Here is a 13714-nt window from a genome sequence, read left to right as displayed (position 1 = left end):
AAACTGCAACTTATTATTAGCCAGTGCCCATAAATCAGTACAAGTCTGTCCTCCAACATCATTCCTTACAAGAAAAACAGTCAGAAATTCTGTTCAAAGTTATGTTCACTGAGCTCAGTTTTTTTCATCTGCCAATATTGGTCATAGGCTTCGAGTACCCCCTAGCACACTGTGACATTAACTTAGGGCAGTTCTCCACTTTTCCCTGACCCTATGAACCTCCATTCTGAGCACAGTCATACTTAGGGTCACCAGGGATTAGGGTTAGCACAGAGCCAGTATTCAGTAACACTCTAAATGCCTGCCCTTTCCTCAGTGCACAGTTACTCCGGTAAATGTCTACATGTTGTCTTGGGAAACGTTAGAAGATTTCCAGTAGGCGCTGCTTGTGGTGCTACCACAGGATCTTCCCTCAAGGATAGCCCGCCTCCCCTTCATTCACGGAGTTTCAGGCCTGGAGAATTGGATGAGGAGCCCTACCTTACATCACAGTAACTCACTGGACTTTATTTAACCAAACCTCAAGTTGTTTTTTGTTTTTTCCCCCCAGGTATGTAGATCAAGGAGAACCTTAGAAAGCTGTCTACCTTGTCTACCTTTTTAGGCCTTGGGGTGCTATGATTCATTAGCCACTGTCAAAGATCCCTCTGGACCAAATCTTTTTTTATGATGCTCACAAATTGTGTGGGTCAGAAATTCAGCCAGGGTACTATGGAGCAGCTTGTCTTTGCTCCATGGTGTCTGAGGTCCCAGGGGACTACTCGAAGGCTGAAGCCTAGCGTCATCTGACAGCTCATTTACTCACATGTTAGGCAGGTGATGCTTTCTGTTGACTGGAGGGCTCAGCTCCTCTGCACACAGGCCCTTCCATGTGGTCTCTGCACAGGCTGGATTGGGCTTTCTCAGAGGATAATGGCCCGAGTCCAAGGGCAAGCATTCCCAAGAGAGAGATGCAAGCACGAACTATGGCACCTTTTCTGATTTAGCCTTGGAAGTCACACATTGTTACTTCCTCTGTAATCTCAGGCTCACCCAGGTTCTGGCGAAGGGAAGATAACCCCATACCCCTAAATAGAGAAGTGTTGATATCACACGGTAAGAGCATGTGAAATGGGATAAATATTAGTACAGCCACATTTGGAAAATACATTCTGCCACAAATAGGAAGCATCAGTTTTTCATCATCACCACCTAATCAATCCTGGTTCTAGGGGACTATCATGGACAGAGCTTATTGGTCTCCTTCATGCAGAAAGGGTAGTTGTAATATTTCATTAAATATGTATACATATGCACACACATTGGATTTGTGTATCTTACACTACACAATACAATACACAAATACTGTCACCAATGAGGCGTATCTGAATGCATGCATGAGCACAAACTTTTATTTCAGTGTTCTATATGGTTATAAGAGGACTGGCCATCTCCTCAAGGATTTTACATTATGATCATAAGCCATTGAGCAAATTTTTACATGTACTGTCATGCTTGTTATAAATAATAACTGTTGAGCTTCTTCCAGAGCAAAACTTCTGCTTTTGGTCTGACTTTTTCTATTTAGAATTGACCTTTACATTTGGCAAGACAGTGTATTTTTATTTTCTAACTCTAAAGTTGAATGAACTATCTTCTTTTGAAAGTGGAATGTCTTTCCAAACTTTTCTCGGCTTTAATAATATCATCAACCATAACAGTCTGCTCAGATCCAAAAGTTTAAGTGATTACTAACTTCCCCCCAAAATGCAGATGTATTATTAACACGTAATAATAAATTATAACTCAAGGAGCATTGGTGGGTGGGTGAAATATTCTACAGGAGGTAGAGAGCAACTTTTCAGAGAAGCAGTAAGGGAGGGAGGACAATTCTTCCATGAGGAGTAGTTCAGATAGTTGGGGCATTCTCCACGACCGTCTCCCATGCACCCCATACTCCAGCACATTGCATGACTCAGTCTTTCTGGAACATCCATATACAAAGTCTTCACACATTGCATTTCTTCTTGGAATGTCACCTTCTCAACCTGGTCGTTCACTGAGAAGCAAATTCCACAAAGACACATATCCAAAGTCATCTGTTCTGTGAAGTCTTCTCTCAAAAATCTCAACATTGCAAAGCCAAGTCTTCCTCTTTTGTGACCACAGAGCCCTTTGTGAATATGTTACTATTCCTGCACTCACGCTTCTGGGAAGGGAGGAAGGGAAGGGGTAAGGAGTGAGTGATATCTTTGTTTCCTGTCCAGTACTCAGCCATCAAGAGCTGTTTGTTGTTTAAATGATCATTTCTAAAAATATGTCATGCTAAAGTAGGAGAGCTATTAAAACACAGATTCCTAGTCCTACCGAATCGGACTCTCAGAAGGTGATCTTTCTACGAGCAGTTCACTGGTTTGAGGAGCACACTTTGACAAACATCCTTCTAGGCTTAAGCACCACTCAGCTCGTGCCCAGCCCAGAAGAGCTCTCAGGACTCATTTTAGCTTCTCCTGGTCATAGTTAGCTTGCTTTTCACATTTTCTAAGCCATTTATTTGACCTTCAAATTCTTCCATGAGATTATTTTCATTTAACTTACAGGTACAGATATACATTCTGGAACCACCTGCCCTAGAACTTAATTTTTTAAAAATGTGTTTTTATTGGTTTTTTTAGAGAGAGAGGAAGGAGAGGGATAGAGAGAAACATTGATGAGATAGAAACATCATCGATTGGCTGCCTCCTGCACTCCCCCTACTGGGGATTGAGCTTGTAACCCAGGCATGTGCCTTGACTGGAACTGAACGGTGACCTCATGGTTCCTGGGTCAGTGCTCAACCACTGAGCCATGCCAGGTGGGCTAGAACTTAATTTTTTAGCTCACGTATAATTTTGTAGTGTTTGTTCAATTACCCTACATTTATAAGGGGTGTGTGTGTGTGTGTGTGCGCGTGTGCGTGTGTGTGTGCTTATGCTCACAATTAATGAAGTCTTGAGACGTGAAATATTTTAGAGTTTATAAATGGCTCAGTTACACTTTTTATTCCACAGTGCTCTTCTGATTATATGTTTATATTTCCGAAAAGTCATTAAAGATACAAATCGTAGCTGACACAGAGATGTCTTACAGGGGGGATTTTGGATTAAAATATAATTAAACCCATGTTCTAGTAGATAATGTTTTAAGAATTCATTTTCTAACCAAATTTGTTTTGGAAATTATTATTATTTTTTAAAGCTTTCCTTTTTTTTTTTTTTTTTAATATATCTTTATTGATTTCAGAGAGAGGAAATGAGAGAGAGAGAGATAGAAACATCAATGATGAGAGTCATTGATCGGCTGCAGCCCGCAACCCGGGCATGTCCCGACCGGGAATCGAACCCTGATCGCCTGGATCCTAGGTCGATGCTCAAGTGCTGAGCCACGCCCGCCTGGGCTGTTTTGGAAATTATTTAATCAGCTAAATCCTATTCTAATATTATGTCTTTCAATACCCTCCCTACCCAAGTGAAATCAAGAAAGAAACTGGAGAAAAAAGCCAGTTTCCCCATTTCTGTTTCTTAGATAATGCCTAACATAGAACCTGTTCCCTGATGTTTAGTTAAATGGATCATGTGTTTTGTGCAGTGTTTTTTTTTTGTTTTTTGTTTTAATGACTCAATAAAGGAATAAAGTGAGTTCTGCCTACTCTGCCCACATGATTGAAATGCAACTCAAAATACACCGATCACACAAAGAACCCACCTGAGAAGAGTTCTATTAAAATACAAATCCATTGTGGTAGGCTGAAAAGCCATGCTATTATACACCTTAATAAACCTTAAAATAGGATAATGGAAAATAAGCAATAACAAGTATGTAATCACATATTCCACAGCAAATGATTATAGTGTCTTCCCTTCATAAACACACTGAGAGCCTTTATATTAATTAATATGCCCAGAATAGCACCCTCGATCCCATCAACTTTGTTCATGAATGCAAAAGTCATTTCTTTCCCTAAAAGGTGGGCATTAAACAAATCTCTCACATGCTCCCTTTTCTCCTGGCTTTAAAAAATGTTTATTTTATTTTTTAAGTTAAATGTGTTGGGATGACATTGGTTTCTCTTGACTTTTTAAAGAAAGTGACTTCATGCAAGTTTAGGCAGCAAAGGACACAGACTCTGTGAAGGTTATTTGGGCCATAGTGATTCTGGAAGCTGGGAAATGCCGCCTTTGCAAATGAAAAATGAAAAAGGTCAGAACTGTATGAAGAAGTTTCTCTAAGGGAATGCTCACTGTCCTCTACATGACCAAAGACACTGTGTCTATAAATCCTATCAAAATGAAATTACATCTATGGCACCGAAAACCAACCCTGGGGGGAATAAGTGAAGACTCACAATGCGTTTCTCTGAGGATGTACCCGGATAGCAAGGGACTGCTAGGGATTGCGTTAGCCCGTCAGTCCTCGGGGGGGCTACACCAGTTTCATGCCCAAAGAACCATTACGCCGATTCTCCAAGAGAGGGATGCAGAAGTCAGCTCAGCTCCCCTGCCTCCTAATCAGGGAGCTCCAAAGAGGAAACTGGGAAGCCCTAAAGACAGAGACCTGGGAGGCAGTGTTGGGCGGTGGCTTAGTGCGCTCTGCGGTCAGAATCCCAGCCCTTCCATTTGCTATTGTTTCTTAGGGAAAGTTTTCTTAATCCCCTTGGCCCCACAGCTTTCTCATCCGTAAAATGAGGATGATTATAATGTTTGCTCACTTGGATTAATGAGATTCTTGACATACAGTCAATAAATGTTAGCGACGCTGGCGGCAGTGACGCTGGCGGTGATGGTGATGGTGTGGCACACATCATTCTTTGTGGCCCTGCCCCAGAGGAGAGAGATTCATGGTGGAGCTTTATTGCATCTGGAAAACCAGCAGGCTTGAGCAATCTAGGAAGGAAAGGAGTCTTATGACTGAATTTCTAATTTTTTTCTAGAACACTGCTTTGAAATTTCATTTATAGCTTATTTTAAAATTGTATAAGTCTACACTGATCCCCTTAAGGAGAACTGAGAAGGAGTCTAGGGAGAATCTGAGTCTGGCTCCACAGAAATTTTAAAGGCAAACTAACTAGAGAATCAAGATATATGAGAATGAGCAATAGGATTTCTAAAAACATAAAGTTTAGCTTTTAAAATATTTTCCTTTTAAGGCGATGTGAGCTTTAAAAGTTGCTAGAGTACTATACAGGCTCATTATTTAATCTGTGATCCTCTTTGGAAAGAACGCAGCCCGCGAAAAGACGACTTGGGTTTTGGTCTCAGTGTATTTTCCCCAATGAAAAAGTATTTTGCTTCCAAAAATCCATTCCCGCTAGCTCAAAGTTTCCTGAAGGCAAAAAACATTTCTTTGCCCTGGCCGGTGTTGCTCAGTGGTTAGAGGGTCGGCCAGCGCACTGAAGGGTCTCGGGTTCAATTCCCGTCAAGGGCACGTACCTGGGGTTTGGGTTCCTCCCCAGCGTGCTCGGGAGGCAGCCAGTCGATGTGTCTCTCATATTGATGCTTCTCTCTCTCTCTCTCTCTCTGTTCCCCTCCCTCCCTTCCACTCTCTGAAAAGCAATGGGAAAAAATGTCCTCTGGTGAGGGTTAAAAAACACACATACACACAAAAATCACATTTCTTTTCTCCTATGTGAAAGCAGGACATACCCAGTACACACTCAGTGAAAGCTTTTGTCCGATTTTTCAGAAACATGTAGGTGTGATTCTCCTGGTCACATCGTAGAGTTATTGTCATTTGGAAGAGTCCTTTCTTTTAACTCTCCCACCCCCACCCCACCCCAAATATTAAAGGTTTCAAACTGAGTTAACTCGCAAATTTTAAAAATCTGCTTTAATTATATTTGGTTGTTAGGTGTTATTCTGTACAATGTTTCGTATACCCCTTGTGTGGAGCATACCTACTGCAGAAAGGGCTCTGATGAATTTAGGGTTTCACACCTCACAGCTTCTACCTCCAAATCTAGAAATTTCTCCTTCCTACAAAGGGCACAATCAGTTGACACTACTCTCCCTTTATAAGCTAATTTACCATGATATAGAGAAGAAATGTTTTAGTAGAAGGAAAGGAAATGTCCAACACATTATTGGAAATAAGCAATAGAAAAGCCAGTGTCCCCTTATGAAACATTTTCTTAATGCAAAGTCCAGGACCCAAGAAAGGACCTGCCACACCGTCCTTTCTGCTGGCTGGAAGGGTGACTCAGGCTTCCCAGCCATGTCCCCAGGGGCAGGATCCCTTCTGGGAAAAACACTGCAATCCTGTGTGTAATTCTGCCTTCTGCTGGGAACTTTCTTGGTATACTTCCAAGAAGAGAATCACGGAAATGTAGAGCTAGAAATTATTTCAGAGACTTTACAGATTAGGAAAAAATGAAATCTAGAAAAAGGATGTTATTTACTCAAGCCCAAACACCTAACTAGTAATAGGACTAGAGCCCTATCTAATGGTCTCCATTGCTTCTAAGCCCAACTGCTGCTTTGGAAGAACTCAGGGTTCCTAATTCACAGAAAATTTTGGCTTGATGTTACTCTTGTTAATAGAAGTGGAACTGTATATGCAGAAGACAAATATGCAGTGACTCAATCATTAAAATAATACTATTTGTATAAATAACATGCGAATTTATTATATATAAGAGAAAATAACCAAATTTACTAAAATTTAAATGTATTTATATTGTTTTTAATGTTTAATCACTGTGAAAATAGGTTTATTATCTTGAATAAAATGGATCTAAGTGTGTTATGATTTAAGTATAGTTGGCATACAATATATGAGGTATAATAGTTTCAGGTTTACAATATAGTGATTAAATGTTTTTATACCTTACATTGTGATCACCCCACTAATTCTAGTAATCACTCATCACCATGCAAACATACCACATTATTGACTATATTTCCCTTCACCTTTTTTTACCCATCTCCCCATCCCTTTCCTTCTGGTAACCATTCCTTTGGTCTCTATTTCTATGAGTTTGTTTTTGTTTTGTTTGTTCATTTGTTTTGGTTTTGTACATTCCACATTAAGTGAGACCATACAGTATTTCTCTTTCTCTGCCTTATTTATTTCACTTAGCATACTAGCCTCTAGATCCATCCATGTTGTTGCAAATGGCGATATTTTATTTTTTATAGCTGCATACTATTCCATTTTGCATATATATATATATATATATACATATATACACACACACACACACACACACACGTGTGTGTGTGTGTGTGTATTACATCTTTATTTACTTACCAATGGATACCTAAGTTGATTCCATATCTTCGCTATTGTAAATAATGCTGCAATGAACATAGGGGTGCTTATATTTTTTCAATTAGTATTTCCATTTTGTTCGGATACCCAGAAATGGGATTGCTGGGTCATTAAGTGTATTATCATTAATTAAGTCTACCAACATTTTTGAAACATTACTATTACCAGGCATAGTTCTAAATGTGAAGATACAGAAAAGAAAAAAAATAATAGCCCTGCCCCAACTTGCCAGCGAACTGGGGAGGCTGACCTAACACAGGCAAGGATGACGCTGTGTGGTTCTAGCTGTGATGGGGCAGGTGCGACACCTATGGCTGCACAAATGAGGGGCTCAACTGGGAGTAAGAAAGAGAAGGCCCCCAAACAGGTAACACCAGAGCTGCATCTTGAAAGGTGGGGACTAAGGAAAAAAGCATGAAGAAGAGAAAGAGCAGCATGTGCCGGACAGGTAGCTGTGACAGCATGTGGCAGATGCTGGGAGTAAGTGCTGCTTCTACACGCTGCAGCCCAGGCTTAAGTGGGGCCAAAGACAGGCAGGGCTCAGATCGCGATGAGCTTTGTACATTGTGCCAAAAAAGTCTGTATTTTACCAGAAAATAATGGGAAGGGATTGATACATCATATGCTCTAAAATAATATGACTCGAATTATACTATAAAGCAAATAGATTTTTTTCCTGCTCCATAATATATACTTTGGTAAGACATCTGAGAGTAGAATGTGGTAAAACCACCAGAATCTCAATTTCCTCATCTGTAAAATGGAGATCATTGTAGGGCTGTTGTAAGAAGTATGCAAGTTCAAGCATTACCATGTTTATTACCATGTCTGGCATTTTGTAAACACTCGGTAACTGTCAGCGGGCGTTGTCCTCATTGTGATCATCGTCCTCATAAGGGGCTGAATTGGAGAAAATGGATGAGAATTCTCAGGGCTAATTTTAACATCTAATGTGAAGAATGATTTTCCAGTTCTGCTGAATATATATTGCTTAGAGTAATACAGGGTCAGAGAGAACTACTTTGTCAGAGGCATGGCTGGGAAAAGGCATTGGTTAGCAGAATGCGCTGTGTACCAGACAGGAACTTTTCTGCTGATTCTGTTGTCCAAGAGAATGTCAGGAAAGAAAACCGGAGTTTCAGCTGTTGAGAGCAGTATCTGAGGAGAGTGCATGCTTGATTTGTTGGTTAAAGAGGGACAATGAAAATATTAACATCCATAGAAAGAAACTGGAGATAAAATTAACTTCTTTTTCCCTTCCCTTTGTCAATTGGCAGGCTTTCAAAACGAGAGTATGCTTTTAGTTTGCTATTAAATTGTAACCAGTTGTTTATAATATATCCTTATACTGTAAGGACTAAAAGTTATTTTTTGCTGTATTTTTGTTATTGGGATATTTCTATAATTGTGCCCAATTGGGAATTTGTAATATGCAGCAAGTCCTCGAATAACATCATTTCATTCAATGTCATTTCACGAAAACATTGATGAGATGTTCTAGGAACTTAACTCTTGTTTATATCAGTTGACATATGATAAAATTGGTTTTGTTATATGTCGTTTGGTTGCAGTTCCAAGAACCTATCAATGACATGAAGTGAGGACTTACTCTAGCTTAGCTATTTAAATTAGGTTGTATTAAAAATTAACTAGATCAGAAATAGATTTACTCTTTGCATAATGCCATCTCCTTATAAAAATGGACTATATTTCAGGATTCTGTGGAATAATTGATCTACTTTTTGTTGTTCTGTTCTGTTTAGTGCTCCTATATCCCACCTTGTAAGAGAGAAAATCAGAAGAATTTGGAAAGTGTCATGAATTGGCAGCAGTACTGGAAAGATGAGATTGGTTCCCAGCCATTTACTTGCTATTTTAACCAATTTCAAAGGTAAGCCAATATTTACATATACCTATTAGAATTGTTTGTAGCCTTTGTAGTTTTACATTATGTAGTATTACATGAATAAATCATGGATTGTGCTCACTTGAAAAATATACAACATGGAGATTGTCTCAGTTCTTTTCAGCATGTAGTTAGGGAAGCCCCTTCTTACTGTACAGGATGCAAGGCATGTCAAGAATCTTCAGGCAAAGAAAGATGGGGGAGGGCGGATTTGTATCTTAGAGCTTACCCTTTGGGTACACGAGGAAAGTGCCTTAGGTGAGATCACAGTATCCTATCAGTGTTCCCTGAGAATTACAGATTAATGCATGTAAGGTGAACAACTTTAAGGTGCAGGTTTGTCAGCATCTTGGACTGCAACAAATATCGTCTTTCCTTTTCCTGTCTATTCGGACAAAGTATCAATAAAATGAGATCATACCATTAAAACTTTATTTGACTTAGAACTCAGGTTATACCATATCATAATGGTTCCTTGGACTAGAACACTTCAGTACCCACTCAGATTAATCATGGGAATTTATTCACCAGACATTATTAAGTATTTACAACACCTCCCTGTACATCTCTACTTGGATGTTCTACAGTTAGGTCAAACTTTCTTTTCCTCTAGTGGCCCCTCTCTTAGAGAATGGCACTGTCATCCACTTGTTCACCGAGTCGAAAAACCTTTGAGTGATTCTTAATTCACTTTTCTTTTCAGTCATGTTGACTGTACCTCTGTGACGTTTGTTCTCTGCCTTCCCTGTGCCACTGTCTTAGTTTAGATCTGCATTATTTCTTCAGCTCTATTAGTGCAATAGTCTTCTTTGTTTTCAGTTTTATTGAATTTATTGGTGTAACACTGGTTAACAAAATTACACAGGTTTCAAGTGCACAATCCCACAACACATCATCTGTACACTGTACTGTGTGTTCACCACCCCAGGTCAAGTCTCCTTCTATCACCATTTATCCCCCCTATACCCTCCTCCATCTTCTCTCACCGCCTTCCCCATGCAGTCGTCTCCCAACAGGTCCTTCCATCTCCACTCTGCCCCACTGCAAACCATTCTGCCTGCTGCTGCCAAGATGATCTTTCTAAAACCTGACACTAATCAGGTTACTCCTCATAGTTTTTGAGTAAAGTCCAGATATCTTGGCATGGCTTATGTATCAGGTACCTATTGCTGCGTAACAAACCACCCCAAATCTAACAGCTTACTACAACAATGATTTATTATTTCTTATGATTTTGTGGGTGGGCTGGGAAGTTCATTTCTTGGTCTCCCCTGGGCTCATGGGCAGTCAGATGATGACTGGGATAGCTGCATGGTCCATAAGGTCCTCTCCTCTCCCATGCCCAGCACTGGGCGCTGGCTCAGATGAAGTGCCTCAGTTCTGCACCTGGCCTCTCATTCTGCAGTAGGCTAGATCACCTTCCTTATAATATGGCAGCCTTAGGACAGCATTTCAGGAGAGCCAGGCCTTTGCTCTGGAACTCGCATGACATTACTTCTCACATGTTCTGTTAGTCAAAGAAAGTCATGATACAGCCCAGGTTCATGGGGTGTTGAAATAAACTCTGTCTCTTGCTAGAAAAAGCTGCAAAGATGTTGTGACCATATTTAATCTACCATGGCACACAGACTCCTTAAGGTCTTGCCCCCGACTACCTCCTCTCCAGCCTTGTCTCCATATTCATACTCTTTGCAATAGATATTCTGAACTATGTGCAGTTCCTGGAATATCTTATACTTTTATATCCATGCCTTTCCAGACACAGCAGTGTTCAAAGTCAGAAAGAGCCTATCTCTCCTGACATTTTTATTTTCACAACTTCCCAAAGCCAACGTCCTCTCCGGTATTTTTGTTGATAATGATAGAGTTCCTTTGCCTATACACCTAAACCATTCACAGGAAAGAGCAACAGCATCTATCTCTGAACTGGGGATGGGGCAATGTGTCCTAAATTGCGTGGAGAAAGGGTACACACTTGAGTAGATTTGCAAAGGAAGAAGAAAGGGGATGGACTTTGTGGAACAACCAAAAAAGTATAAGCTATAAGGTGTGTCTTCCACGTTCTGCATACAGCTCTATCCCAGAAGATTGCAACCCTCGTTTTATGTAATTATACCAGAGGAGCTTTAAAAATAAAGTGCACCACAGAGCAATAAAATTAGAATCCCTGCTGAGTGAACCTAGGCATTACTATTTTTAAAAATTGACTCCAGGGATTCTGTTTTGTGAGATATGCATTATAATATTATATAATATTTATTACTATATATCTCATATATATCTATTACATGAGATTTTAAGACTTGTATATTCTAATATATAAGCTATAATAAATTAATATAATCTATTAATTATCTCATATGTATTATATGAGATATATCTATATTAAATACATATATACCTAACATTTGAGATATATTAATATGTTCATAGAAATATCTAATAAACCAAAGCTTGACAATGTATGGCACATTAGGTACATAGGTTATATAATGAGCGGTGAACTTGTAAGGTGGAAAAGTAGCTTGGGGTTAGATTTCTAAAGGGCCATAAATGCTATACTAAAGAGATGGTCTTTGCATATGGGCTATGAAAATTTGTAAAAAGGCGTATTTTCTGTAAACCAGAGACCAACATGACTAGATCTCTGATTTAGAAAGTAACTGGTATGAGTGCTTAATGTGTGTTGGAGGCAAAGATAGTGAAAGGAGGGAGCTCAGTGATGGGAGAAGTGAGGAAAGTACTGAGTGGGGGGAAATTTTTTGAGTGGCTATGATATGCCAACCATTGTGAATACATTTTGTTTAGATCACCAAATTTCTTATAGTAGTTCTAGGTACTAGCCCCATTTACAGATGAGGAAACTTGAGTCCTAAATAAGTTAAATAACTTGCCCCATGCACACAGCTATTAAGTGGAATCCAGTTAGTCTGAACCCAAATCTCCTTCTCTTAGCCATCTGCTGGTCCTGATCCAGAACAGTGGAAGTGGAAGGATCTAACAGGGTGTGTGACAGCAAGGCATTTTAGAGTTACAGTCAACACAACTGAAGGACAATGTAAGCGATGAGAAAAAGGTGTCAGATTTGACTGAGTGTGAGAAAAAGACAGTCCCGCTCTGACTTTGCTGAACTTGAGGGACTCATAAGATATCCAGAAGATGCTTGAAAGAGTTAGAAATACAGATTTTTAGTTCAGGAGCAAGAGGGCAGGACCAGTGTTATACAGATCTGGGAATCGGTGCACAAGCTATAGTTGAAGCACAGAGAAAGAATGCATACTGGGAACACATAGAGAAGAGAAATAGGACAATCTAGGGAGAGGGAGATGGAGAAAAATGTCAGATGGTGAGAGGAAAGTCAAAAAAGAATACCATAGTATCTCGGAAAAATTTTTCAGGTTTTAAGGAGAAAGGGGTAATCCAGAAGGACTGTTGAGAAGTAATTGGTTTTGACATTGGCAGTCTCATAGTGACCGTTGTGAAAGCATCCCTAGGATACAGGTTAGAAACCATCTTATATTCTCCGCAGGTGAGAATGTGAAGGCATAGTAAGTGCACAGGACCCTTCCGAGAAGGTTTCCATGACCGGAAAGCGTGCGGGGAGGAGGAATGGATACAGAGAAGGAGACTAAAACTGCTTAGAAAGAGCAGGACATGGAACACAGGCAGTAACCAAGGCAAAAATGGAACTCACCCTGAAGAAAATGAGGCAGGATGAGACTAAGAGGTTAAGAAGAAGGGATATTTTTTTCTGTGAGGTCAGAGCCTGGTAATGGAGAGAGTAGGCCCCAGCAGGCCGGAGGAGAGTTAGATATTGAACCCCCAACTGTCTGAATTGGGTGATCCTTTAAGCTTCCAGCCCCTGACCAGACGCCGGTTTCAGAATGTGGTGAACTTGAGCTTGCCATTGGAAGCAAGCAGGGCGCCCCCCCATGGGCTGGCCTGATTACCGGTCTTGGTCTTAATAAACTTCCCCTCACTCGGCAGTCAGGCACCCAGTTCTCCAAAGGCTGCCTCCCCCAAACAGGGTTCCTCCTGTGCGGGCGTGAAGTCTGAGTATCCTCAGTCCCCAAGCAAGGACTGTTCCTCCGCAATAGTGAGAAGCGTCTGAAAAGAGCTAACCCTTCATTCTCTGCCAGTTCTGTTGACTTCAGCAACAGTGGAGTTAAGCCCGTCTACCTCCCTCAGAGTGGATGCTCTTTCCCTACCCGTCATCTCACTGTCTCACCCCCAGCTGTCGGGTAGAGATAGACGTGGGGGTGTCTGTCACAACCCCGCAGCACCTGAGACTTGATTTTAAGTGACTCTGGGAAAACAGAAGATGGGAGTTTGGCTCTTTTACCATGACATATGCAAGAGGAAACCAGGGTGCTGGTTGGAGGTGGGAAAATGGCAGCTCTTCATATACTTTTTACTGCTGCTAAATAAGCAGTAAAGACAGACTCACTGTAGAGCCTCCCAGATGCTCTTGATAAGATGAACTTTATATTTAAAGTAACCTTTAGATTTCACTCACATGCAGGA

The 13714-nt window shown here is 40.5% G+C and overlaps 1 protein-coding gene across 3 annotated transcripts in view; it reads left to right on the top strand.

Moving 5' to 3' along the window:
- The window catches only part of KCNMB4 (potassium calcium-activated channel subfamily M regulatory beta subunit 4), a 57041-nt gene that overhangs the window by 18964 nt on the left and 24363 nt on the right, over window positions 1–13714 (top strand). For all 3 annotated transcript variants that reach the window (XM_016199176.2, XM_087814540.1, XM_087814539.1), the window contains exon 2: window positions 9048–9175. In XM_016199176.2, the coding sequence (XP_016054662.2) occupies window positions 9048–9175 (128 nt within the window). The remainder of the gene's footprint in view (window positions 1–9047; window positions 9176–13714) is intronic.

The sequence above is a fragment of the Miniopterus natalensis genome, chromosome 2 (genome assembly GCF_054644295.1).
Source record: "Miniopterus natalensis isolate mMinNat1 chromosome 2, mMinNat1.hap1, whole genome shotgun sequence".
In the NCBI taxonomy this organism is placed as follows: Eukaryota; Metazoa; Chordata; class Mammalia; order Chiroptera; family Miniopteridae; genus Miniopterus; species Miniopterus natalensis.
The sequence above is the reverse complement of the archived record's forward strand: the minus strand, read 5'-3'. Positions and strand labels throughout refer to the sequence as shown.